General features: G+C 39.1%; 3 protein-coding genes across 7 annotated transcripts in view; 1 reads left to right on the plus strand and 2 right to left on the minus strand.

Annotated features, from left to right (window-relative positions):
* Positions 1–1,514: 1,514 nt before the first annotated feature.
* Positions 1,515–10,149, minus strand: LOC117749552 (ADP-ribosylation factor-binding protein GGA2-like). Of its 5 annotated transcripts, none has more exons than XM_034560212.1 (16): positions 9,952–10,148; positions 8,943–9,042; positions 8,383–8,458; positions 7,794–7,892; positions 6,990–7,113; positions 6,808–6,908; positions 6,654–6,734; positions 6,421–6,558; positions 5,688–5,889; positions 5,425–5,604; positions 5,279–5,346; positions 5,094–5,194; positions 4,464–4,627; positions 4,158–4,327; positions 2,803–2,913; positions 1,515–2,639 (listed from the first exon to the last, which is right to left on the minus strand). In XM_034560212.1, exons 1-16 carry the CDS (start codon positions 9,992–9,994, stop codon positions 2,529–2,531), a joined length of 1,869 nt encoding a protein of 622 aa, XP_034416103.1. In that variant the 5' UTR covers positions 9,995–10,148; the 3' UTR covers positions 1,515–2,528. The 5 variants fall into 5 exon arrangements, with proteins under 5 accessions (XP_034416103.1, XP_034416187.1, XP_034416428.1 ...); XM_034560296.1 differs by having other exon boundaries at positions 8,943–9,027; positions 9,952–10,147; XM_034560376.1 differs by having other exon boundaries at positions 2,522–2,639; positions 2,731–2,913; positions 9,952–10,149.
* A 1,486-nt stretch (positions 10,150–11,635) lies between these two features.
* Positions 11,636–16,970, minus strand: ears2 (glutamyl-tRNA synthetase 2, mitochondrial). The gene is made up of 10 exons (XM_034563191.1): positions 16,719–16,970; positions 16,078–16,233; positions 15,791–15,980; positions 15,524–15,674; positions 14,719–15,040; positions 14,525–14,633; positions 13,595–13,748; positions 13,038–13,168; positions 12,815–12,950; positions 11,636–11,896 (listed from the first exon to the last, which is right to left on the minus strand). The coding sequence occupies exons 1-10, from the start codon at positions 16,846–16,848 to the stop codon at positions 11,801–11,803; spliced, it is 1,575 nt and encodes a 524-aa protein (XP_034419082.1). The 5' UTR covers positions 16,849–16,970; the 3' UTR covers positions 11,636–11,800.
* A 2,808-nt stretch (positions 16,971–19,778) lies between these two features.
* The window catches only part of LOC117747873, a 29,502-nt gene continuing 24,683 nt past the window's right edge, over positions 19,779–24,597 (plus strand). The window contains exons 1-3 of the mRNA XM_034557407.1: positions 19,779–19,876; positions 21,756–21,854; positions 24,557–24,575. Of these exons, the coding sequence (XP_034413298.1) occupies positions 21,803–21,854; positions 24,557–24,575 (71 nt within the window). The 5' untranslated portion in view covers positions 19,779–19,876; positions 21,756–21,802. The remainder of the gene's footprint in view (positions 19,877–21,755; positions 21,855–24,556; positions 24,576–24,597) is intronic.

Genomic DNA, 24,597 nt, shown 5'->3' on the forward strand with positions numbered 1-24,597 from the left:
GCACGTGAACGGAGCCCGAGAGGCTTCGACCGTCGCCGAGGGCGACGAGGAGCTCCAGACGACCTCGTTCTCCGGCTCAACGGCCGGACGTCTCAAACCAAAACGTCCCGGCTCACGGACGGACGGACGGACCGGCGGGCGGGGCACCGGAGCCGAGTCTCACTCCACCGGGAGTGAGAGAGTGAGAGAGATGAGAGAGACTCTTTCTCGCGTCTCCATCACCGAGTAGCTGTACATCCATCACTGCCGCGAGGACATAAAAAAGGAGGATAATGAACCTTTTTGTAGCACCTGGAAATGAAAACACCCCTGAAATGCACACGTGCGTCGTCTCTCTTTCACCGACACGCAACGACCAACAACTGTTAAAAATAATGTCAACTTCCTATTTGTCAGGAGAGAGAGAGAGAAAAAAAAAAGAGTCTGGAATATGTCTGTCGTCGTTATATTTACTACAAGAAACGTTCCACAGGATGCTGAGAACAACTTTGACCTCCTCACATGACATTAAAAGCAAAAACAAAACAAAAAAGGCCGGCTTCTGAACGATATCGGGACCGTTCGGTTGAAGGCCGACCTGTCGTATGTGTGGATGTCTGTTCATGTTTTAAAATAATAATAATAAAAACACCCAGTATTCACGCCATCACGACGGTTTCACCGCGACCAGACTGGGAGTTTGATTCCCCGGGTGAATCGGGCCAAACTGACCCACGACCAGCAAGTCTACTGGCCCGTTAAGCAGTGAGGTGTGGGGGGGACCCGGGGACTCGGGTGTGACGGTCTTCCACAAAAACAAAAAAAAAGCCTTTTTTTTCTCCTTTCTTTTTTGTTTTTGTAAAAAAAATAATTTAAAAAAATGAAATTTGGCACTTTATCTAACACCCCTGTTACATATGTGTACATAATAAACATGTATTTTAATCTGCTGATGTCATATAATAAATATGATCAATGAAGTTGATGGATTGGTGTTTTCAGTTGCAGGTCCATAATTTTCTTATAGTGCTTTTTAAAAAAAAAAAAAAGTTTTAAATCGGCATGAAAAAGTCATACTGGAGTATATAAAAAATACAATGCAATAAAGTAATAGTATACTATTTCATGAAGGCTAAAAATACATAGTGTCGTGTGTCTTTAGAGTCATGATAGTATGTGGGGAAAAAAGTCTATGTTGAAAAGGTCATAGTAGAAAGAAAAGTCATAATAAACCGTGTTAACATTTTTTTTTTACGTCATAGTATCGTATGCAGACATGCATTCAAGTATTCTAGAAAGAAAAACAACAAAAATGTCATACAAAAGTCATAGTATGTGGAATAAGATACAAAAAAATATTATTATACTGTGTTGGAAAAAGTCATAGTATAGGATCTAAAAAAAAAAAAGTGTTTGCATGTCAAAAGAAAAGCCCCAAAAAATTATAATAATAGTATAATGTGTCGAAAAGAAAAAGAAAATTTGAGAGTATAGTATGTAGAAAAAAAATTAAAAAAATTCACCGTAATGTGTAATCAGATTTTCTTGATGGGAAACTGAACAAATTAAAGTTTAATAAAAAAAAATAGCTGGTGAGGAAACACTGATCCAATGAAATTAACAGTGACTCTGCTTCAGCATGTCCCCCAAAAACAAACTTAAGAAAACAAAACTAACACAAATTAAGAAAAGATCTTCACAACTTTGGTCACATGAAAAAAAAAAAAAAAAATCAAGCTGCAAAAAAATACTTGAAAATAATGAAATCCCGATACATGAAACCATGTAAACTCTCACAGGGAGTTATTTGGCAACCAGAATGATCCAACACTGCTCAACAGAAATATTATATATAATATATATATATAATTAAGTTGTTTTTTTACTGTCCTAGCACATTTCTTTATGCCTTTCTCGATTCATATAGTTTTTCTAAATGCTGCCAAAGTTCAGTCGTCGTGGTGACGATGTTTCCCTCATTTGCTCTCGTTGTTTTTTTTTTTTTAAATTGTACACAATGTGATCTTGAAATCATGACGTTTTTCTTCATCAAATCCAGCAAAATCACCTGCAATTACAATGTCGACTCCTTAAGACGACCTCGTTAACATAAACATAAATATACATCAAAAACATCACAACTTCCATCTTAAAAAAAAAAAAAAAAGGCACTGGAATTATTTTTTTACGTCACAAATGCGCAAGGGTAAATAAATACCTCTTTTTTTTTTTTTTATGTGCAGACATGTAACCAGCCACGCGTCAGCACACACACACACACACACACACACACACACACACACACTATCAAACTGCGCCTCAACAACAGGCCGCAGAAGACCAACGACGCCCGAACTGTAACTATGATCTAAAGAGTAATTTTTTTTTAATCATTAACGAATCAGGAAACACGACATCTTACATTTCCCTAAAATACAGCTTTGATATATCGACTGGTCACACGTTTCCCACCTTTTTGGCGAGTTTTTTTTCTTCACCTTCCTCTCCAAACTTATTATTATTTATTTATTTTTGTCCATAAAGTTCTTTCAGCGGCCGATCAAAGAGGTCCAGTCGGGAAAGTTGTCAATCTCTCCGTTCTTGTTGAGCCGCTGGTCTCCGTGCGTCAGTGTCAGCTTGTAGCGCAGACCCACCTTCCGCTAAAGGAAACAGGGGAAACATGTCTTCATTATGACAGAAGTACACTATGACTTTTTAATGTACAAGTACGTTTGACGGTACCGTGAGTACCAGTGAAGTGTGGCGCTCGATCCCTAACAGGTGGAGGTGTTAAAGTGCATCGACGGCGCTCCCCAAACTCACACTCTGAGGATTGGCCAGCAGGAGGACCTGGGAGATGGCCGGCGGAGGCAGGAGAGGGTTGTAGGAGTGGAGGGTCGTCCCCGAGGGGGGCTGGAGCTTCACCAGCATGGTCTGCAGGACCAGGAATATAAAGTGGCATTTAAAAAAAATAGGTATTCGACTCATTCGTATGGGAAACAGGTCAGCAAAATGTAATGTTTCACAGAGGGAGTCAATCTGAAGTGGCTCCAGGAGGGGGCGCCGGTAACCCGATGAAACTGAAAGGTGCAGATGTACCAGCTGCCTAGAACCATGTCATGGATTATTTTTCAATTGAAAGAACGTTCAAAAAGTAAGTTTAAGTTATTGTAATACTGTGTGGAAGGAGGACCGAGCAAAGTACGCTTTTCATTGTACGGAGTAACTGTCTGTTAACTGTGCATGTGACAATAACATATCTTGAATATGAGTACAAGAGACTCAATTTATTGACACATTATTGCATATATTTCCACTGCTAATTGCTTAATCTAGAGGATGTCAAAAAGTACAATTAATACTTATGGAGACATCTTTAAATTACCCGTTTTGTTCGACCAACATGTTTCTCTCGTCAAGCACCTCGAGCTGCATATTATGTCATGAAAGGGACTTTAAAACCAAAGGTTATTATCATCATGAATTCACATTCTCAGGATTCCATATATATATATATATATATATATATATATATATATATATATATATATATATATATATATATATATATATATATATATTATAAAAATAATAATAATAATAATAATAATTATATATATATATATTAAAATGGGACTTGCAATTTAAACAGTCCAACAAAAATGTGTTGGACAGCTAAAAAGGGTTGGATGCATTGCAGAGGGGCGAGTTTTTAAAATGCACTTGCAGAAATAAAAATTGCCAGTGAGTTGGAAATAAATGATTAAAAAAGGAAGTCATCAGTTCCTCTGAGAGTCAAAAAGGACTTTAAAATATCGCAACGCAGGTGGCGTTACCGCGGCTCAGAAACACCAACGTGTTCATCTTTGCTCGATTTGTTAACCCGAGAGCAAAATTGTTTGTGAAAATCAATAAAGCTGATTCTGATAAATCATCAACATTTTAAACATGTCAGTCGCACAGTGCAGAAGGAGTTTAAAGTCCCATCCGTGCTCCTTATTTTAAAATTAAACCAGCAAAGTACTCAAAAAAAAAAAAAAAAAAAAAATATATATATATATATATATATATATATATATATATATATATATATATATATATATATATATATATATATATATATATATATATATATAACTAGTGAGCTAGACGAGAGACTATGAATTGCATGTTTTTACCTTTGGAACAGCAGCTTGGAACAGGAAGTCTTGCACGTCGAGGGCGGATGTGTTCACCGCGGAGACGACGACCACAGCGACGCCCGGGTGACCCGGCGGAGAGTCTTTGGCAAAATGCAGAGAGACGTGGACGCCGCCATGATCGGACACAGTGATCGGCTCAAGATTTCCTGTCACGAAGAAGAAGAAGGAGAAGAAGAAGAAGGACCAGACATTTAGCCAGAATAGCCAGTGGGCGATAAACGCATAATAAAAGGAAGCATGAAAAGCAAAGTTTCAGCCGGCTGTTTCTCAAAATAAACATACTGGATTTGATGGTTTCCATTGGCACAAAGATGTTTTTCAGGAGTTCTGGGGTCAGCAAGCTCTCCTCGATCTTCACTGGACATCCAGACATTTCGCCGAGTTGTTTCTGCGACCTGGACGGTGACGCCGACGCTGCAGTAAACTGTTGCTGGTGAGGGAGTGACCTGACGAAACAAAAAGGTCATTTTAGAAATAAAGACCGCGAATAAAGCCGGAGAACACGAGCTCGTAATAAGACAATAAACACATGAAACTAAAAAAAATAAATAAATAAATAAATACATTTAAAAAAAAAATAAAAAACTGTGAATGACGTGACGTGTTCCTCTCATAAATGCACAAAACAAAACACAAATAACGTGATGAGGATGCATGTCGGAGTATCTGCAGCTGAACAATAAACTCTACAGTCCAGAAGAAAAGCAGGACAGTAAACCCGATTAAAACTGAGAGGAATGCGAGTCACATGCACTGATAAAAGCTGGTAATTTTGTTACAGTTTACTGATTTTAATCTCGTGTCCAGCGACATGCATCGGCGGTCCGATATTATTGGTCCGACTCCGTTACAGACAGTTTCTTTTTAAATGGCCTACAATGGTTCCTTTCTCCCCCCCCCCCCCCTCCTTACCAAATGCTGGTCCCATTAGACGACGCGTCGCTCCCCCCACATCCACGAGCTCTCAGCACAACACCTCTCCCACCGTTCTCCAGCTGATCTTCTCCATTAAGCTGAAGAAGATAAAACTGTGTTTAAAAACACTCCTTTTCGATAGGATATTAAAATCTTTAAACTCTACGCAGGACGAGCCTCACCTGCAGCAGTTCTTCGTAATACGACGTCGTGGTCTCTCGAGTCCGTTTTGAGTCCAGATTACCTAACGCTGGAGTCACGGGACAGAACGTCATTACGTTACGAGTCACCAGAGAGAAGTAGAACATCGGTACGAATGCCAGCCTACCTAATTCATTTAAATCCCGTTCAGCCGCTGGGTGGAAGGTACTTTCCAGGAGAGAGGACAACATGGCTGAGGAGGATTCGAAGGACGGCGGTGCATCGGCTTTGCTGTGCTCGTGCGGAGAGTCCAGGGCCGACAGGTCGATGAGGTGGTAGCTTTTGTTCTCTCTGGGACTCCTCGGAGCTGCGGGGTAACGAGAAGGAACGAGACTCAAAACGAGAGAGAACACGAGGTCGACTACGAAGAAAGAACAAAACGAGGCCTACCGTCACTTCGACCCTCATTTCCTCCCTCGCTTCTTCCCCCGTTACGTTCCCTCTTCCCCACTCGGTCTCTGTAGACGTTAACGGTGAGCGTTAGCTCGTCGTTGGCCGCCAGGATCTGCGCCAGGGCGACGTCGTCGTCCGTCGTGACGCTGGCCAGGCGGAACAAGCCGGGCCTCAGTCTGTCACAGCGCTCGAACAAGGCCTGCAGCGAGGGGGGGGAGGGGGGGTCCAATGTTGAGTTACACCTCCACAAAAAAATGTTTTGCATGTTTCTCGGGTCCAAATGTGAACCGGACAGCACCGTCTTTCTATTTAACGACGATGAGGAGGAGAGACCGGCGTGTGTCAGTTGTACGAAGAGAAGAGAAGCAAAATGGCCGAATTCACACAGATGATTGTGTGGATCGCACATTTTTGTGATCTACATAATTCACATGATTTTTGTAGCGTTATTCATTTATCCAGGTGCGCTGTTTAAAAAAAAAAAGAAAAGAAGTCCCGATATGAGATAGTCTGATTTTTAAGTCCTCATGGCCTTTTAAGGCCTGAGACCCTATACGTTACATTAACACAACATTTTTTGGGGGGGATTATTATTATTATTATTACTATTATTATATTAGGGCTGCCCCCTCTTAAGCTTTTAGCATTTAGGTACATATAACTGTACCGTTGTGGTCAACCTTGAACCACCATTGATCGGCGGCCTGTAAAAAAAAAAAGTGCGACATGCCTTCACGTCGTCGCTCGGCTGTAACGAGGTCCCGGCGATCGTGTGCCGGTCCAGCAGCTCCCTCAGCTGCTGGGTGCTGCTCTCCACCTCCTTCAGAGTCGATTCACGCTTTGACACTTTCTCTGCCTTCTCCTGCTCCTGAAACACACACACACACACACACACACACAAACATAAACCAATGAATATCAAACTCGTACAATGATCACATGCAATCCACCAGCACCGCTCACCTCTCTGATGGTGCTTTTAATGAGTCTGTTGGCGGTTTTCAGGTCTTCGGGACAGGTGCTTTTCAGTAATCTGGCTAACAGCTGATGACGAGACACAGAAATGGGTTTGAGCAGGATGAAAACTTTTAGCGGACGTTGAACGCAAACAACTCACCGCGGCCTTGTCCTCCTGGTCGAAAACAGAGTCTGTGGTTCTTTGCGTCGCGGGCGCCGTTATCACCGTGTCTGGCAGTTTGGGATCCTTCTCCACGATACCTGAAATAACAACAAAAAGAAGGGGATGATGGTTTTATTCTTGGGAGAGGGACACTTTACACTATATATTTATATCCAGACCTTGTTTCTTGAGCATGCCGTAAGCTTCCTGGATCTTGGGTTCGTCTTTGAGCCACAGGGTCCAGCCGTAGAGGACCTCCGTCACTCGGTCTTTCACGCTCTGAGGAGTCCACGCGCCAAAGTACTGCTCGGACAAAAGATCCACCAGGTCAGTCACGTCGGGGCCGATCCCTTTAGGGAGCAACTCTTTTATTTAGTCTTTAACTCGGTAAACTTTCATCCGTGTTGGATCTTTTGGAGTTGTATTTTTCTACTTGATTTCGCAGTGTATTTATATTGTTTTAGGTTAGTAGATGATTTGTTTATGTGAAGAGCTCATTGGCTTGAATGTGTTTATTTTTGAATGAATTTAGGTCTCAGGGCCAAAATGTTGTTAATAATTTGAGTAGAACTGATCGATATTGTGATGGATTTTTTTGGGGGGTGGGGGTTCTTATTATTTGGATTAAAATTGGTGTTTGGATCTTCAGATTTGCATTTATGGATCCTAAATATATAAGTATAATTTTCCCAATGGATTTTAAATTGCTTCGTTTTTTTTTTTTATCCCAGAGCTCATCTGGATTACACTTTTTATATTACTGAAAGTGGATTAATCCGTTGAGCTCTTTGTTGATTTTTCACTTGTGTAAAAGCACTAAATTATTATAATAATATTCATGATGACACTGCGAATGAAACTCAACAGTCTTGATTCCACAAAACAAAACATTTACACAGACCAGTTGCGTTACTGTGGATTATATAACGGCCTTAATGAAAGCGTGTTGGTACATGCACACAGAAGGAACTCTCTGTTGTCACCTTCGGCGTCAGGAGCTTGACGAGCTTGTTGAGAAAGCGAAACTTGCCGGCCTCGGCGTGGAACCTCTTCCCGCAGTTGTTCATACACGCCTCGAGAACCTGGAAAGCACCAACGCTTTTTTTATTTTTCAACATGTGAAAATGAAAGAAGTTTCAGGGTTAACCACCTTCTAAGATGGCGCGTGGACCTTCGAGAAGCTTCGATTAACTCCCTCATGTCACTCGGGGCCATGTGAGGATATTTAGTCACTGATATTCTTTGCCGCCAGGGTCAGAACAAAGACTTTTATTTTTAAATGAATGGCCCGTGCTTTTTGTAGAATCCATAATAAATTGCATTAAATACAAACAGATGTACACTGTGTGTCAGCACAGATGGAAAAACTATAAAAACATGCTACTTAGATATTATTATTATTATTTTTTTTTTTTAAACCAACTTGTTAAATGTCTTGTTTGAATTTAAAAAGAAGGGTGAAAAGAAGTTGCTTGCTTGCTGCTTCTGGAAACTTCACAAGACGAAAAAACGGAGTGATGCGTTATCATCCCTTGTCCTATACGCGTAGAGATGAAGAACCGGATGACTTACAGTGAGAGCCTGCAGCGCCTCTTTCTCCTGCGGAGACTGGATTTTATAGCCGAGGAGACGAATGGCAACCTGCGGCCTGGAAGCAGAAAGGTCACATTTAAGGTCACATTAAAACATCCACACACGGCAACGCTTGATTTTAAAGCTTACCAAAAAAAAGGGGAGCGGATGAAAACCTAAGAAACGTGTCTACTGTTACATTCAAGCTCGCTTTTTAATAGACATTACATGAAGACATTTATATTGTTGAAAATAAGAGAAGATAGGAGAGTCTTCCCCCTCCCCCTCCTCCTCCTCCTCCTCCTCCTGCATGATGGTGTAACCTAGAGGCCGTTTCTGCAACGTGGACGTGAAGCAACTCTTTCTCGAATGCCACAATTGCGATAAAAGTAACTTCCAGAAGCAAACGGCTTCCTGCCCGGAAGACTTCCGCTCGGGGGTTCGAAGCCGGCGAGACGATCCGGGGGATCTACGCAGCGGTGCGTGCGACGATACACATAACATTTTTTTTAAAAGCAGGTAATGATAATAAAAAGGAACAACACATGCGTTCAGTTTACCCGTCCGTCTCTTGGTCGACCAGCTGGCAGAAGCCCTGGATGCAGTCCCATCTGTCCTCCTGATTGTTTGGGTCTGTGGCCCGGTCTGGGAATCCCCCCCCCCGAGAGGAAACGGGTCAAACATTTATATTAACAGAAACGTCATAATGCGCCTCAAATATTTGCAAACAATTACACAATTTAATGAGGAAGTGAAAATGAAAGGAGGAGATATTAAAGTGTACTTTTCAACTTGACAAAAAAAAAAAAATGAAGACTAATTTTAATATCCGACAACTTTACTTTCATTAGACTTTTCTCCACTTCCTTTTTCTGTTAAATGGAGTTTTTTTTTATTATTTACTTTGAAGATTCAGATGTTGCATTGTTCATAATAAATAGTGCCGTATAATCGTATTGCATCTCTAATGGTGAGCCACATTGTAAACAAAGAATTTTGACATTTTCTATAAAGCTTAAGAAATGCAAAGAGGATATCAAATTTAATTTAATACCAGTATTCACAGTACTTTTCACTTGTAAGTACATTTTACTGTGTAAACTTGTTTACTTTCCGGTATATGTTTACATGTTGGCCTTTAACTCGTCTGTGTGTATTTCTGAATGGTAGCAATGCTAATTCTGCTAAAATAAAAACAAATATAAAACTTCATTCGGCAACTGAAGAACGTTCCGGCACAATGCGCGTGCACAGGAGCGCGCAGACACAACACGACGCGCGCGTGGTTTCACCAACTTCCTGTTCGAACAGATACTGCTCTGCGTGCACAATAACCCCCAAACTTATTTAGTTAAAAGTAAAAATAATAATAATAAATAATAATAAAACGACACGTTCAAGAATTTAAAAATTAACAACGTTAACTATTAAGTCAAACTTGACGGCGCGTGCCGACCGTTAGTGTGACGCTAGCTTAAAAAGGGGAGAAAAAAAAGAAATTAAAATTAAAAAAATGTAAAAAAAGCGACAAGAAACCAAACGCTTCTGTGTGCATCACGTCGTACTTACTCAGCCACGACTCAAAGGTCGCCTCGCTGTCAGCGGTCGCCATTGCGGTCTGTCCGTCCGTCTCCTGCGGGGTCCAGAGAAGTTCGGTAGCCCGGGGTGTGCGCGTCTCCTCCGGGGAGGGAGGAAGGGGAGGGGTGGAGCTGCAGGCTGAGCGGTGGCATGTGACACTCACGCCCAGTCGCACTCCTGACCCGGTGCCGTCACAGCAACACACACCCCTTCAGCACGAGGACCGCTCTTTAAGGACAATTAGGAGGCAGTTTTACTCGTGTAAGACCGTTTTCTTGGCTACTTTTCAGACGCAAATGTTGTACTTTTTATTTATTTAGTGATTACAATAACGAAGTACATGAAACGTTACTCAAGTACTTATTTTGGTACTGTGTTCATACGAGATAATAAACCAATATATATATATATATATAGTTTTTTTTTGGTGTGTATATATATATATATATATATATATATATATATATATATTTCTCTCTATATATACATATATTCCAGAAGATTATATATACATATATATATATACAAAAATATATATATTAAATAAAAATATAGAGAGAGAGAGAAATAATAATTATATATAAATATGATTTATCTCTCTATATATGTATATATATTTCCCTCTATATAAAAAATATATATATATATATTAAATATATATAGAGAGAAATAATAATACAAAATATATATATATATTTGAAAAAAATATATATTTGAAGGAAAAAAAGAAATATATATATATATATATATATATATATATATATAAATAAAGCACAGATAAAATAAGTGGTTAAGTATCCTTTACATAAGTACATGTAATATTATACTAAAAGTACACATTGAATGATCACATCATTACAAGGGACACAAATCAAATATCAAACTAACCCCTGTGAGTTTTGCATTATTATATATTTTAGCACTGAATTCTTAATACTTATGCATTCATATGTACTGTATGCAGCATCTCACTGCTATTAGTACCTAGTTGAGGTGGAGCAAGTTTTTATTAGTTTTATTACTATATAGTAAAAACTACAATGTGTTACTGAATTTGTATTTGTACTGAATGTATTGGAGAGAGGTATAGAGGGAAAAAGGAGCCATTTAAGTATACGTACATCAAAACTATACTTCAGATATTTTTTGGATAATAATAAAGTATTTTAAATTAAAAAATTTAAAGAAGCTATGAATATAAACACATTTAATTACTTCTTCCTATTCAATACTCGTATTTGACTATCTATAAAAAATGTTTTTAAAAATGTATAAATCACAGATCCTCCTCAGATAATGGTGAACTTCTACCGATGCACCATCGAGAGCATCCGTACCAACGGCATCCCAGTTTGGTACGGGAACTACCCAAAAAGAAAAAGAGCTATAACTTCTAAAAAAATATTTTAAAAATATTTATGACAGCTAGTGGAAAATTTAAGTGGAACATTTCAGTAGCATGACAGGTGAAATTTAAATGTTAGGTATTGATAACTTCTTGGAGAGGCTTTTCTTGTGAATGTATTTTTCTTTCTTTTTTTTTTAAAAACGATTTACAGGAGAAAGCCCCAGAACATTTGCATAAAGATACAGAGGTACTTCCCGTCCTCGGCTGTCTGTGTCACCTGGTCCTCTAAAATGTCACAGAACTGAATAACAAACCACGTGAGACCAATCAGTTTTCATCCGTTTTTATAAAATATTCATAATTATTCAAGTTAACTTAAAAATCAGTGGAGTGCAGTCCTCTTCGAATGGGTTAGCTTTTGGCCGAATCATCCAGGTGGTTTCACGGTAACTCTCAACATACTGGCCACGACTAACCGGAGCCGGTCCGTCTTCAACTCGTCTCCGACAGCAGCACAAGTTTCTGGACTCGATGGCTGATCTCCGCGGGCCCCAGAGAGACCATCATCTCGGCTACACTGGGCCCCTGCTGCAGGTTTCAGAGGGGGGGGGGGCAGATGATCAGGGGTCAGAGAAGTAACGCAATCAAACCACAGTTAGAAAACTGTCTGTAACCTCCGTGAAAAGCAATCGGAATACACTTCCTCTTTCCACATTCCCTCTCTGGATATACTATGGTGAGTGAGTCCCTTTTTTTTTTTTCCTTTTCTTTCTTGAAAATTGTAAGTTGGAAATAAACGATTCAAAAGGATGTCATCAGTTCCTCTGAGAGTCAAAAAGGACTTTAAAATATCACAATGCAGGTGGCGTTACCAACGTGTTCATCTTTGCTCGATTTGTTAACCCGAGAGAAGTACGAACACACACACACCTGCTGAAAGTACGAAGAGAAGCTTTAATTTAGATCACGTTATGGAGATATTTGTGAGGACTGGACATAACCGCAAACTCTTGTGATTAATATTGGTACTGGGTGGAAATACAGTGATGAGGTGTAACACCGAATTAATTACAGACTGAGTTACTTTCACCCCGACTAGTCTGTATCAAACAAGACCGACACACCACACACACACAGGATTAGCTGCATTAGTTGTGTATTCATACATCAACGGCCTAGTGTAAGACTAGTCGTCTGCCCTAGCTTCAAAAGTCAAGAGAAAGGGAATACACTCTATTAAAATAGCACTCTTTTAAGCTGCACCGCTGTAACATTGTAATGTTGGCGGCGACAATGTTGACACTGGAAAGTTTGAAAAACATATAAAAACTCCATGTGGTAGAACCAGAAATATTGCATTTGGAATTCCACCGACTCCTCTTGATCAACAAAGCCCGGAGCCTACATTACCCACAATGCAACTTAACCACAGAAAATAATAAGAGTGCTAAAGGGCGTACTGGTTCCTTTTTTTTATTTTTCATTGCATTTGGGAATTTCGGGTACCTGCAGACCGCTGAGAGCCAGACGCAACAGCTTCATCACGTCACTGTATTTGGTGGCTTTGGCCTGCTTGGCCAGAGTCTTCAGATCTTTAGTGAGGAGATCCACTGCCAGCTCCCCATCTCGCTGCGCTATTAATCTGCAACGCACACGCACACACGGGGAAATATTCACGACCCTGTAAGGTAAAGTGAATCATTAAAAATAATAAAGAAATACCACATACTTGAGCACTAAGAAAGCAATGTGCTGGGCCTCTGGGGTGAGCGCCGCCACCTGCTGGCTGGAGACGGAAGGACGGACCCACAGGTAAGAGTAAGCAGGACTCGCAAGCTCCTTAAGAGAGGATATGTGACCCTGTAGAGAGGGGAAGAGACCGGCTTCAGTATTACTGAGAGAGACACGGAGGCAGTGTTGAGAAATAAGAGAAGAGACGATGAGTAAAAAAAAAATCTGATGATCGTGTTAAACAGGACATTTACGTCTTTGAAGGAAACACCAGATAGTTGTTCCGCTCATCAGCAAGTACTCACAGTTTACACACTGATATTAATTAGGTTGTTTTTAGGTAATTTAACAGCCTTAAAGATCCTCCCATGTTTCCTTTTAGCGCCACCAAGAGGACAAACACCGAAGTCTCAAGCGTCTACCCGTTTGATGACAAACATCTGCATTTGCACACAGAAACCAACTCTACGCATCCGGCATGTTAAAAAATATTACATGAACGCATGGTGACGTGGTTTGTATACATATCTACTGCGAGCGCGTCGCTATGGTTACCTTACGAAGACGCAGCACCCGCCTGATATAATCCTCGTGGAGCACTTCCTCCTCCTGGATCTCTGCTGTGCAGGTCTGCCGGACCTGTGCCTGCAGATCCTTTACCAACAGACGACACTGCTCCTCGTCTTCAATACGCCGCTGCAGGTGAATTCTGCCACAATAAAGAGAGTTTAATGATTAAATTAATATTTACTTGACCATGCTAGCATCCCTGTGAGGATGCACATTACGCAACAGCTCCAAGAAAGGCCATGTTGATACCACTCGGCCTTTTTTTAAGGAAAATGCACTCATTTGCAGAGGAAGATGACTCGTAACTGCTCGGGGATTTATAAAAGCCACAGCCAGCAGCCGGTTAGCTTAGCATAAAGACTGAAAACAGTTAGCCTGGCTAGCTACACTTTAAAGACGGGGGTGATGTGGAGGAGCATTTCTTAACTTCAGTAACTTCCTGAACTCGTCTCTGGAGATAACAAAGACTCAAGGAAGTCACTGCACCAGAATAAAGACAAAGTAAAAGTTCCCATCACACGATCATAACATGATATCGCGTTTACTTGATAACCACTTTATCCACAACAGGTTGTTTTTACATTTTGATTTCTGGATGTAAATGCAACATGTAAAATTGTGAGCTTTGGATGTGCTGGTAGGCAGATTGTGTTATCTTTGGACTAGCCTTGCATAGATATTCATATCTCCACAGTGCTGGAGCATTAAAGTAAAGGTCTGGGTCCAGATATCATCATTCTTCTATATCGGGGGTGAAGGGAAGCTGTGGTTTATTTATTAAACCAATTATAGTCGTCTTGGGCGGTGCTTAAACCCACATCCAATACATCCATCCAAAGCTACTGACATGCCGATCATGTGGAGCAGTAAGAAGCTTTCATTATGATAAACACGACAAAACATAGTCTGACTCACCTGTTGAACTCTGGTAGTTTGTCCAGGTCTAACAGAGCAGAATGCGTCGTGATCTTTGAAGGATTAAACTCGGAGATCAGTTCGTCTACCCTCCGTCCAATCCGATTGGCTGTGAAGCGACGCAAGTAATTCAGAAGCATCCGATCATGATAATAACGAATCTGTCCGTTTATTTCCTCTCCTCCGTCACTCACTGTTGAACCCGGACCCACAGTTGGTGGTGATGTCCAGCAGGGCCTCGGGCAGGACTCCGTCTCTCTGGAAGCTTTGAATGAAAATGTCGCCCTGCCTCTTGGACAGCTTGGTGCCGTCTTTGTTCATCAGGAGCGGCAGGTGTCCGAAGGCGGGCGGCTGCCACCCGAGGGCCCGGTACATGAGGAGATGTTTGGAGGTGGAGATGAGCCACTCGGACCCCCGCAGCACGTGGCTGATCCTCATGTGGTGATCGTCTACTACGTTAGCGAGGTGATAGGTGGGGAAACCGTCGGCTTTCATCACTACGGGGTCACCCTCCACCTAAAGAAGTAGAAAGAAAGAAAAGGACATGGAATGTTCCTCTGTCAATTCTATTAGACATTTTGATGTAATTGCCATAATTAGGAGATTGTTTCTTGATTTATGGCGCAAAATGTGGTTTTTGAAAAGGCACAACGGCTTCATTGTGACTTTTGAACCTGCACATTTTGAAAAAGTCATTTAGCGATCGTATTCTTAGGTTCAGGTGGATGTTTGTACTAATTTTCATAGAAAGTCCCAGACAGACGTACGTATGCACCTCATGTATGGAAATCCCCAAAATGTAATTATTTTTTACTAAAGCCGTCGCCGGCGCATAGCCATAAACTTTTGTTACGTTATGTTTGCAATGTCAGAGATCGTGGATTCAAATGAAACGAGTAAAGTGCTTAGAAGCAGGAGAGAGAGAATGGATGGCCCTCACACCCTAAAATGGTGAGTGACATCATGTTTTAGGATGAACCCCACTGAAACACTACTGACCTGGGCCACCTCGTGATGATTCCGTCCGAAGATCAGATCCTGAAAAGGCTCGACACCTGGATCCAGACGAAACCGGATCACATGCGGCACTCCCTGAGCCAGTTTCTCCTGGGTCTGCCCGGCCCGGAGGTGACGACACCTGTTGTCATACCTGGGAAGAGGAGGGGCGGTGGGTGGGAGGGTAGAGAGAGATGCCGCGTTAAAATCTGACAAAAACGTCCTGAAGTATGTCTGCGTGTCATCTGTGAGAACACGATCAGGTGAGACCTCGGTGTCTGTCCCGTCCTTAAGGCCTCCTTCTTTAGCAGGTTGAGTCTCTGGGAGCTGCAGAAACAGTAGTAGGCGTGATCGCCCTCGACGAGCCGCTGGGCCGCCTGCCTGTAGAGGTCCAGCCTCTGAGACTGCAGGTATGGACGGACCGAGCCCCCTCGACGAGGACTCTCATCTGGAGGTACACCTGGAGGTGACATCCCAAGAGTGTACTGATCAGATTGAACCCGTGAACCCGATACCCGTGATGATGGATCACGTGACTTCAGAACAGCGTTCCCTACCGGCCCACTCCAGCATGTCCTCGATGGACTCCGCAGCGCCAGGTACCAGCCGACTCTGATCCGTGTCCTCCAGGCGCAGGATGAACGAGCCGCCATACTTCTTGGCAAAGATGTAGTTGTAGAGCGCCGTTCGGAGGCCTCCGAGGTGCAAGAAACCTGCAGCGCAGAACGATATACAGTTACAACATCAGACTAATGACACACATATCCAAAGAGACATAGAAGGAATATTAATAATGATTCCAGTGTGTAGGATTGGTTCTGACTCCAGAGCAAAAGTCAAAACATTTCTGGAAAAAAAAAAGAAAGGTGGTTGGCATAATTTCCAAAATTCCCATCATGTTGTATTTTACAACATTTTCAGGTTCAATCCATATTTGTTGTCGTTTAGCCTTTCAAAAACAAGATTTTCACTGCGATCAAAACAACTGTCGCACACAAAAAGGAGGCACACACACCTGCTGTAACAACGGGTCCAGCAGCTAGCTAGCTATATATATATATTATATTATATTATATTATATATACACACATTATATATATTATATATACACACATTATATATATTATATATAAAATGATATATATAAACTGTATATAATATATATTAGACCGTGAGGTGTTCAGGATGAGGACGTTACCTGTCGGGCTGGGTGCAAACCTGACCCTCACGTCACCCTGAGCCGTTGAGCAGCGTCTCGTGTCGCTCAGCTGGAGTTGAACCGGCAGGTTTCTGACCGCCGACAGACACCGAAAACATCTCAACGTCATTTTAAAGGGTTACAGCGGACCGGCTTCGTACCTGCGGACGTCAAAAACACCGTATAACAGTGAAAAGCTGCGCCGCGCATGTGCACGTCGGTAGGAGGTTTGTTTGGGTCCAGTTTTCTTCTTCGTCGAAACTGAACCGGAAGACGAATTGAGCTTGAGCGTCGTCCGGGACAATACCGCCACCGCGCGGTGGAGGACAGCATTTCTCCTTCCACCAGATTCAAGCTTTTAATCAGAATCAGAATCATGACAATAAACATAATAGGCATAGAATAAAAGAATAATATAATACAAATAATAAAAGCATTACATTTTGCAATAATAATCCAGACATAATTTTAAAGATAAATATGGTAAACAACAAACAGATAACCGAACGTTAAAACAAGTAAACAGTATATTATGTAAATAAAAGTGCCAAACTTTTCGCTCCTCGTCTTGTTAATTTATTTAGGTCACATGGAGTGTTACATTAAGACTAATGAGTAACTTAAATTATGATTTAAACAAAACAATAAATAAATAAAAACAATTACAAGAACTACTGGGATATTTTTATGCCTTTTTTGCGGATTTAAAAAAAAATATATATATATACTTTATTATACAATATTTTATTATACAATATTTAAATTATTTATATATATATATAAATAAATAAAAATATATATACAAAACTATATATATATACAAAAAAATATAATTGTAATTATATATATATATATAAACATCAGCAAAAAAGGCTTCAAAATATCCCAGTTAAACAGACATTCTTCAGTTTCAGTTTTAAAAGCTGCAGAAACCAGTTCTGCCCAAAATGGGAGCGGGTGTCGCGGGTTAAACAGTTACTGGATGCGTATTGTGGTTTCTCGATTTACACGAGTAGGCAGTAGAGACGAGTTCCTCTTCACTGGAAGGAACAAGGTGAGTCAGGCGTTAATACCAGGCCGACAGGTCCACGTGACAGCGTGACAACACAATGACTTGTGTGCTCGATGTTCTATTGTTATGGTTTTTTCATCTGTCAGTCCAGGAGCGCCGGTGAAGCGCTCCTCCTGTGACGCGCCGCAGTTCCTGGTCGGGACTGTTATAATGAGTGGCACGTTGCCAAGAGCCTGTAATGTGTGTGTGTGTGTGTGTGTGCGTGTGTCTGTGTGTGTGTGTGTGTGTGTGTGTGTGTGTGTGTGTGTGTGCGCGCGCTGTTCTGTGTGTAAATAGTTTTCTTTGTGTCACACCTTTATTTTTGTATAAACAATATAGTACTTGTTTGGACACTTCCTCATCTGCAACGTTTAGGAAATAGGCTCTATATTGTGTTTATGCTTAAGTTATTGTGCGTCAGCCATATACTGACGATGCATCACTTTCCATTAAGGTCCAACATTATGATTGTATACTATCAAGACTATAGCTTTTTTTTGTGGGTGGGCGATTTCCAACACACACTTAAAAAAAAGTGTTCTGTGTGGAGAGTGCTGCAAGAACGAGTCCTATAACCTATAACTGATTCAGCATGTGTGTTCATTCGCAGTCATGCGACTGCGGTGTAGTTTAATATTTAAGTTTTTTTAAGAAATCCTTAAAGTGGCATCTGTCGTGAAGATTTTCTCGCTGAACAAAACTTGTAAATATCATAAACCACGGGCTCACGTTCCACAATAATAAAAGGTATGCAAACACCAGTAATACTAGTAAATAATACTTAAAATATATATAATATATTAAAAATGCACATTGCCATGAAGCAGTCTTTACACAGGCTTAAATATTAAAAAGAGGGCTATCTTAGATACTGTAGTGCTGCTGATAAAACACTTGTTCCCAGGGTGCAATAATCTGAATATGCATAATTTAAACAGGTAGAAATAATAAAAGTCACTTTTATTTTAACAAAATATTGTAAACGGACCACAGGTGGCAGGAGACGCCAGTTTAAGAGCCTAATGAACCTGTGAAGTAAACACTCTCTTACCAAGTCATCCAGTTCAACCAGAAACCAGTTCTGCAGAAATTGTTGACTGAAGTGATGATTTGCTGTTTTACGACAAATAATCTTACATTTTTGCTAAATATAATAACAAAATATATAGAAAGAAAGAACGATTTTTTGTTTAGAGAAATTCAACTGAATGCACCTAAATGACAAAAACAAGATGAAGTATAGTGTTAATTTATTTCTAATTTTTGGGAACACACCCATTGGCACTAATGTAGTTTAACAGACTTTCACAGTATAATAATGTGGGAGAAAGTCACGAATCACTTGTTTGACGCATGTGATTAACAAAACCAGTTTAACTCGTTCCTTGTGTCTGGTGCATGTGTGTGTGTGCGTGTGTCTGGTGCGTGTGTGTGCACGTGTGTGCGTGTGTGTCTGGTGCGTGTGTGTGTGCACACATGGACACGACTGGCATTGTTTGTGCCGTCATCGTTGCAAAAATGGTTGTTCCCCCTGTTGACCCACGACTGAGCCTCGGTCCTGAGCACTTATATGAGAAGATGGGCGTGGTCCGGGTAAGGGCATGGGGAGGGGGAGGGGGGGTTATAACCACGCCCCCCTTGGACCTGTTTGGCCTCCCGGCCGATGGGCTTGAGTCTTCTTCTCGTTTCTTATATATGTATATGTAAGATAAATTATATATATATATATGGGGCGACTGTGGGTCAGTGGTTAGCAGGTCCATCTTTCAATCAGGGGGGTTGGTGGTTCAATCCCCGCCCTGGTCGATGTGTCCTTGAGCAAGACACTTAACCCTGATATGTTCCCTGTAGCTGTGTATACAGTGTATGATTGTAAGTCGCTTTGGATAAAAGCGTCAGCTAAATGGCATGTAATGTAATATATTTGTATAACAAGGCCAACCAACCAATTGCAGCAGAAAAGCCAACCTCCTCCGGCCCACTTTTGCAGCAGCTTTGGAGTCGACTGGCATTCCCCGGTCATTGTCACCGACAACACACCCAGCAGCAGCGTACCGGTTCACCTGTCTCAGGTGTCACGAGCTACACACTCTACGGTTCCCGTAAGGTAAGAAATATGGCTTTGATTTCATGTCATTTTTATATGTTTTTTGCGAAGGCTGTTGCTTCAAAAACAGGTGTTGTCGTCGAGGTCGGATCGCGGTCCTATTTAGTGGTATTTATTGTAATTAAGATACAATTTAAATATTTAAAAATGAACAGAAAAAGACAAAGATGGATGAATGCAGATGAGGTTGAAACTAATCTGTGAAGTAATCCCTTAAGGTACCACGACCGGGTCCTTTTTGTTGTTGTGCGTGTGTGCTTCTAACACAGCATGCTGTTTGGGGATTTGAGCACTGGGAATAATACATCATTAAACTGGGAGTTAGGGTGAGCTCAAACCCACAGAGTCCAATACAACCATGTGACTTTCGAAAAATAACCTTTAGAATGATGAATATTAAAATGATGACAAAATGAACGACTTCTTTATGAATATTAAGTTCTTCGTGAAGAAAGAAAGACGAATTCAGACCTTTTTAATGAAAGTAAAAGTAGCAACACAACAATGCAAAAATGTTTCCTTTACTAATAAAAGTCCAGTATTATTCGCAATATTTACTAAAAGTATCAAAAGTAAAAGTGGTCTCTATGTCGAAAGCTTCCTTTCAGGGTATTATTATTATTGCACACATAATTAAGTAAATTAATACTTTTAATGGACGTGTACATTAAGTGTGTTGTAGTTCCTCAATTTGAGCTTTTATATGTCACTTACACATTTTATAAGATGACCATATATTTTAAATATATAATCTCATGCAAAGTCACTATACTTTTAGAATTAATCGTGACGTTGTGCGGTAAAATAGAGTTATTACTTATATTATTAATATTATTACTATTGTAATTATTACGGTTACAATTTATGTCGCCTGACTTATTACATTACATGTCTTCTTTTTTTAATTATTGATATCTTTACATCAAGGACCAAAATGGAAATAAGTCAGTGACACTTATAGTTCATCATGTTTATGATAGCTTTGCGACTGTTAACCTCTATTATGGGATCATTTATTTTTGTATAAAAACCTTGCAGGCCCCATTTAATTGTTTATTTCTTCTGTGTGTGTGTGCCTGCGAGTGTGTGCGTGGTTTAACCAACCTTGTTATACAAATATGTTCACACCACTGCGCTAAACTCCAGGTGTGGAAATAGTCATTTGGTCACAAAGAATAAAAATAATAATAATAATTAAGCAGGATGAAAGGAACAAAGGAACTTGAAGTTGAACCAACTAATTATGGGGTGTATGCTGCAGTAAATGGCTTCGATGGAAATAATCAGTGGGTGAAAGTGTTGACGGGGAAGTACAGGATCTGACTACTCCAGTTTTTTTTTTTTTTAAACACATGCGGGAGAAAATGCTAAAAAGTCCAAAGGACATTCAATATAAATTTTAAATCAGAAACTCCTCTTTCTTGAGACGTATTTTGTAATGAACATCGTTCCGGTGACATTTTACAGAATATATGTGGGGTTTTTTTTCGAGAAGGGTGAAATCCTCGTTGTCTTTTCTTTTGTCCATTGTTTGGATGTGAATGGTGTCGGGTTTCAGCATTCATTGTCATCTTTGTTCCCCTAAGTTAAAAGTAACGCTACTTCATGGAAAAATTCTCTCACAGTCACTCCCTGATTCTTATCTGCCAACAAACAAACAAAATGAACTCACTAAAAAATGTACTTCACATCAATCATTTAATGCTACGAGATGAAATAATATTCCTAATTTGTTGCTGTAACCTTAACAGGTGGAATGCACATTTGTATATATTTACACGTTTGTGATTCAGACTTCTGATCCAACCTGTAGTGATTCAATGCTTTTTGGTGTGTAATGGCTCACTGTGTCAACCGCTTTCCTTGATTTCCTCCCTAGTGATTTTCAAAACAAAAGCCCTGACATCCCATGAGACTTGTCACATCATGAGATCACACCACCTCTTTCTCCTGGTTTACTTACTGGGGAGCTGCTTGGGTGAGAGCGGATTGCTGTGCCTTTTCTTTTTAATGATTGTCTATTGTCTCAAAGAATAAGGTGATGATATGAACAGATATAAATGTATATGCTGCTAAAAACTGCATCCAAAGCCTGGAAAGTGGAAAGTGGATCCTGAATGTTATATGTGATCAAATACAGACAACATGTTATATGTGATTAACTATAGACAACATGTTATATGTGATCAAATATAGACAACATGTTATATGTGATCGAATATAGACAACATGTTATATGTGATCAAATATAGACAACATGTTATATGTGATCAAATATAGACAACATGTTATATGTGATCAAATATAGACAACATGTTATATGTGATCAAATACAGACAACATGTTATATGTGATTAACTATAGACAACATGTTATATGTGATCAAATATAGACAACATGTTATATGTGATTAACTATAGACAACATGTTATATGTGATCAAATATAGACAACATGTTATATGTGATCGAATATAGACAACATGTTATATGTGATCAAATATAGACAACATGTTATATGTGATCGAATACAGACAACATGTTATATGTGATTAACTATAGACAACATGTTATATGTGATCGAATATAGACAACATGTTATATGTGATCAAATATAGACAACATGTTATATGTGATCAAATATAGACAACATGTTATATGTGATCAAATATAGACAACATGTTATATGTGATTAACTATAGACAACATGTTATATGTGATCAAATATAGACAACATGTTATATGTGATTAACTATAGACAACATGTTATATGTGATCAAATATAGACAACATGTTATATGTGATTAACTATAGACAACATGTTATATGTGATCAAATATAGACAACATGTTATATGTGATCAAATATAGACAACATGTTATATGTGATCAAATATAGACAACATGTTATATGTGATCAAATATAGACAACATGTTATATGTGATCGAATATAGACAACATGTTATATGTGATCAAATATAGACAACATGTTATATGTGATCAAATATAGACAACATGTTATATGTGATCAAATATAGACAACATGTTATATGTGATTAACTATAGACAACATGTTATATGTGATCAAATATAGACAACATGTTATATGTGATTAACTATAGACAACATGTTATATGTGATCAAATATAGACAACATGTTATATGTGATCAAATATAGACAACATGTTATATGTGATCAAATATAGACAACATGTTATATGTGATCAAATATAGACAACATGTTATATGTGATCAAATATAGACAACATGTTATATGTGATCGAATATAGACAACATGTTATATGTGATCAAATATAGACAACATGTTATATGTGATCGAATATAGACAACATGTTATATGTGATCGAATATAGACAACATGTTATATGTGATCAAATATAGACAACATGTTATATGTGATCGAATATAGACAACATGTTATATGTGATCGAATATAGACAACATGTTATATGTGATCAAATATAGACAACATGTTATATGTGATCGAATACAGACAACATGTTATATGTGATTAACTATAGACAACATGTTATATGTGATCGAATATAGACAACATGTTATATGTGATCAAATATAGACAACATGTTATATGTGATCAAATATAGACAACATGTTATATGTGATCAAATATAGACAACATGTTATATGTGATCAAATATAGACAACATGTTATATGTGATCAAATATAGACAACATGTTATATGTGATCAAATATAGACAACATGTTATATGTGATTAACTATAGACAACATGTTATATGTGATCAAATATAGACAACATGTTATATGTGATCAAATATAGACAACATGTTATATGTGATCGAATATAGACAACATGTTATATGTGATCAAATATAGACAACATGTTATATGTGATCGAATATAGACAACATGTTATATGTGATCAAATATAGACAACATGTTATATGTGATCAAATATAGACAACATGTTATATGTGATTAACTATAGACAACATGTTATATGTGATCAAATATAGACAACATGTTATATGTGATCGAATATAGACAACATGTTATATGTGATCAAATATAGACAACATGTTATATGTGATCAAATATAGACAACATGTTATATGTGATCAAATATAGACAACATGTTATATGTGATTAACTATAGACAACATGTTATATGTGATTAACTATAGACAACATGTTATATGTGATTAACTATAGACAACATGTTATATGTGATCAAATATAGACAACATGTTATATGTGATCAAATATAGACAACATGTTATATGTGATCAAATATAGACAACATGTTATATGTGATCAAATATAGACAACATGTTATATGTGATCAAATATAGACAACATGTTATATGTGATCGAATATAGACAACATGTTATATGTGATCGAATATAGACAACATGTTATATGTGATCAAATACAGACAACAGGCAATGGGATATATTCAGTTTTAGATCAAATTTTATTTATTTATTCTAAATCACTCTGGTTATTGCTCACATTTCTAATGAAATGAGGTTAGAAAAAGGATGACAGAGGAATACGGAAAGCTATCACATTTAAAGCATAAACAATCATCATCTCATAATGAAATGTCCTAAATAGGTCAAAATCTCCTTCAAATTCCAGCGTGAGCTCTAACAATGAACTTTGTCTTCTCCCAACAGGGCCATCAAATGCACAAAGGTGAGATCAGAAAGGTTGAAAA

The sequence above is a fragment of the Cyclopterus lumpus genome, chromosome 1 (assembly GCF_009769545.1).
Source record: "Cyclopterus lumpus isolate fCycLum1 chromosome 1, fCycLum1.pri, whole genome shotgun sequence".
Taxonomy (NCBI): domain Eukaryota; kingdom Metazoa; phylum Chordata; class Actinopteri; order Perciformes; family Cyclopteridae; genus Cyclopterus; species Cyclopterus lumpus.